The sequence below is a fragment of the Asparagus officinalis genome, chromosome 6 (assembly GCF_001876935.1).
Source record: "Asparagus officinalis chromosome 6, Aspof.V1, whole genome shotgun sequence".
Taxonomy (NCBI): domain Eukaryota; kingdom Viridiplantae; phylum Streptophyta; class Magnoliopsida; order Asparagales; family Asparagaceae; genus Asparagus; species Asparagus officinalis.
The window spans coordinates 43,978,406-43,982,366 of NC_033799.1; the positions used below are offsets into that span (position 1 = coordinate 43,978,406).

A 3,961-nucleotide genomic window follows, 5' to 3' on the forward strand; every position below is an offset into this window, starting at 1 on the left:
GCACGAGCGGATCTATCATTGTAGGAGTGGGGGTGGTCCTCACTGCCCCCACATAACTATATACTACCCCGAGCCTTCTCTCTAACGGAGCCATGCACCAACAACGTGGCTGAGTACAATGTGCTACTCATTAGACTCGAGCTGGCAAGAGAGTTAGAGATAAAACATCTCAAGGCCTACGATAATTCTCAGCTCATTGTCAAGCGAACCTCCTATTCCCATGCCTCCCTACACCGAACTTGAGGTAAGAAGTGATCCATGTCAGCTGCGGGACCTCCTTGCAGCAGAGTCTCCAGGTGTATCAAACGTGACTCCAAATAAAGAAGCCGTTGCCTGCAACAGACGGCGAGATGAGGTTCACCCAACCGCCTGAGATCGACCATGCGATCCAGGAGGAACTGTTTGAAGTCGGCATAGATCCCAACACCAAGGCTGACGAGGGAAATCATCTGCTTCACGGCATTTTTGAACTCTTCGATACGAGCCTGAAGAGACAGAGAGCCTGAGGGAATGGGCTCTTGACCCTGAGCAAGTGTTGCAATGGGGGGAACATCAAGGCAAGGCTCCGCCCTAAACGGGGGAATAGGCTGTGAAGCGGGAGATGCCGCGGCTCCCTCGGACTCGTCACCGCAACTAAAAAGCCTCCTCATGCATCCTCCCCCATTCGAACTGAACCTTAGCCTTGTGAGGCCATGTAACAGTGTCGCATAAGTCGAAAAGTGTTGAATGAACTTGCGTAAATACGGACAAGCTCCCATGAAGCTTCTCACCTCAATCACTGTCTTTAGCATCGGCCACTTTGTGATCACCGCCACCTTACCCGGATCTAGCTTCTGCTGGCCGTTCCCCATGATGAACCCGAGATATACCAACTCGTCCTTCCCAAACTCACACTTCTTCCCGTTGAGCTTCAGTTGTCCGTCCTGCATCACTCTAAACAACTTCTCCACATGAACAAGATGCTCTTCCCAGGTCCTGTTGTACACCAAAATATCATCAAGGTACACAATCATAAAATCCTCTATGAAAGGTCACAACAAATCATTCATGAGCCTCATAAAAGTCACCGGAGGATTGCATAACCCAAACGACATCACCAACCACTCGAATATGCCTTGTTTGGTCTTGAACGCCGTCTTCCAAGTGTCTTCCCCCCGAATCCTTACCTAATGATAGCCAGACATTAGATCCAACTTCATGAAGAACCTCGCTCCCTCCAACTGGCCCATAAGATCATCGATCCGTGGTAGTGGGTAACGATTCTTGATTGTATCTTGGTGAGCATCCTGTAATCCACGCACATGCACCAGCCTCCATCCTTTTTGGACACTAATAATATCGGCGACCCACAAGGTGAACAACTCGTCACTATCATTCCTGTCTCTAAGAGCTCCTGAACCTATTTCTTGATCTCTTCGGACTCCTGTACTAATGTGCGGTATAGGCCTATGTTTGGCAAGGAACTCTCGCCAGTCAACATAATCTCATGCTCTATACCTCGCCGTGGTGGTAGTCCCGTGATTTCTAAAAATAGGTCTGCATACTTGGCCTTCAAACTATCAAGATCTCCCTCCTGAAGCTTGCTCAAGGTGGACAAGCATATCCTACTCAGCTGCTCTTTGTAAGGCCAAATGAACAACAAAACGAACTTCCTTCCTGCATTCACCAACCTCTTAGCCTGAGTCACCATCACCAAACTCATCTCCTGTAGAAGAGATGCCGAACAAAAAATGAATTACGCACCATCTTTGGTGAACGTATACTTTTGGGCCCGCCGATCATATACCGTGTATCTATCCCACAAGTAAGGATTGCCCAAAATAACTTTGGCAAACATCTAACGGAACCACGTCGCATATGACCTCGTCTATATACGACTCATGGAGTGCAAATCTGAACGTACACTGGTTCACCACACTCAATCCCGCTTTCTTCTGAATCCATCCTAATGGATAGGGCTTCGGATGCTTCACCGTCTTCAATCCCAACTTCTGTACTAATGCTTCAGATATCAGGTTCTTCTGACTCCCTTTATCTATAGTGGTATACACCAAGCTGGTCTTGACCTGCAACTTCAAAAAAAAGAGTTGCTCCATCGGGTCGTCGTCTTCTTTCGCGGTCTTTTTTCCTACCATAAGGTTGAGGATACTGATGGGCTCTATCATCCCGGGAACCTCCATCGGACCCTGCGCTATTACGTATGCTTTCTTCTCCTCCTTCTTCTTCAACCCTTTCGGCTTCAAATGAGGGTACTTCTCCCAGCAACGATCAGCCACGTGCCATGTCTGTTTGTAATGATTGCATGTCAATCCTGCCTTTCTCGAATCACCCTTCTTTTTCTCTTCCTTATGTTGAGAGCCACTAGACTTGCCTCCCGACTGTTTGGAATCACCCTTCATTTCATTGCCCTTCTTCTGTTTGCCCTCAATGGCAATTGCCTTCACGCTCGCCTCTGTAATTGTCTCGACCTTAAACAGCTTCATCTCCTTCTGGATATACTCATTCAGATCCGTCATGTATTTCATAAAAATGGAGTATTCATCCGTTGCGATGTTAAGAACCATCGCCTGCTGCTGGAACTCCATCATATACTCTTGAATGGTCTGATTTAATCTTTGGCGCAAGCCGTACCACTTGTACCAACGCTCTTCGAGGAACCCCACATGATAGAACTGCTTCCTTAGTAGTTCCTTGAATTTGTTCCACGACACCGCCTTCTTTTCCTGTTTGCAATAGGACTTCCACCACGTCAACGCGTGTCCTGAAAGCTTCAACATTGCAAACACGATCTTCTCCTTGGATGAATATCCATCGAGAGTGAAGTACATCTCCATGTTCGCGGTGAAAATTGCCTTCATTGAATTCATTGTTATCTTGAATAACTGTTTTTCGGTTACAAAAGATCCGGTCTTTTTTTAGATCCGATTACAACGAAATTAAAGAAAAAGAAAAGATTACAACTTTCCTTTAGAACAAATCGCAAGATCCTGTTTTGCGGTCTCTTGCTTGTGTGGGTTCTTTGCCGACGCTGGGGTTAATCCGTGGACTGTAGGCATATAAAATTGCTTATAGGTCCCCTAGCATAGCTCGGCACAAACCGACGAGCCAATGAGGCGACGAGATCGACGAATCGCATCGCCACGGAAGCCGGACGGAATGAATGCCACCGCGCGGTGATTGCAGAATCAAGCTAATGAGTTGAGGAAACAAACGAGTCATCCAACCGAGAGCCGGAACTCGGACGAATCACGTATCGAATCAAGATCAATTTTCTGGACATCGAACCAGAAGGGATTTTACTGGCCAAATCAGGGAATGCCAAATTACTGCCAAATCAGGAATCCAAATTACTGGCCAAATCAAACCATCAAATCAGAGTTCTCAAGCCGTCAACCGAAACACGGAGCAAACGAGACAACAGAAAACGACTCGAAAAAGTCGGAAAACACCGCCCTGCGGACTACAGGCTCGCGCCAAAGCCGAGCCCACCCCAAGGTGCGCTCGCCTTTAGCCGAGCCACCTCAAGGTGGGCTTCGGCCAAGCCGAGCCACCCTGCAGGTGGCCTCGAGTGCCGAGCCACCTCGGGTGCGCCTCGGCCATGAGCGCGACGCCACCCAGCGTGGACTAGGCCACAGAAAAAAAAAAACTGACTGGCCACCCCGAAGGGTGGCCAGACAGACTGGGCCCGATGCGTGCGCCGACAGTGGCCAGAGGCTGGCCCGACAATCCCTTTTGCAGCCACCTGTCCTGAGAGCTATAAAATAGCGCACTAGAGATGTTCATTTTCGAGAGTCGAACTTTCAAGAGCCGAAAACTCTGCCGGATTTGAAGCAGTGAACCGGAGCTTCGAAGACCAGAAGACTTGCCGCCATTCAGATCTGCATCCTCGGCGACCATATTCCACGTCAGAAAGGCAGTGCATCTCGCGAGGAAGAAAGAACAGATCTGAGATCTACACGGA

At 48.5% G+C, this 3,961-nt stretch overlaps 1 protein-coding gene across 1 annotated transcript; it reads right to left on the reverse strand.

Annotated features, from left to right (window-relative positions):
• On the reverse strand, positions 1,032–2,585 carry LOC109846110. Its single transcript, XM_020415336.1, has 3 exons — positions 2,439–2,585; positions 1,914–2,285; positions 1,032–1,166 (listed from the first exon to the last, which is right to left on the reverse strand). The coding sequence occupies exons 1-3, from the start codon at positions 2,583–2,585 to the stop codon at positions 1,032–1,034; spliced, it is 654 nt and encodes a 217-aa protein (XP_020270925.1).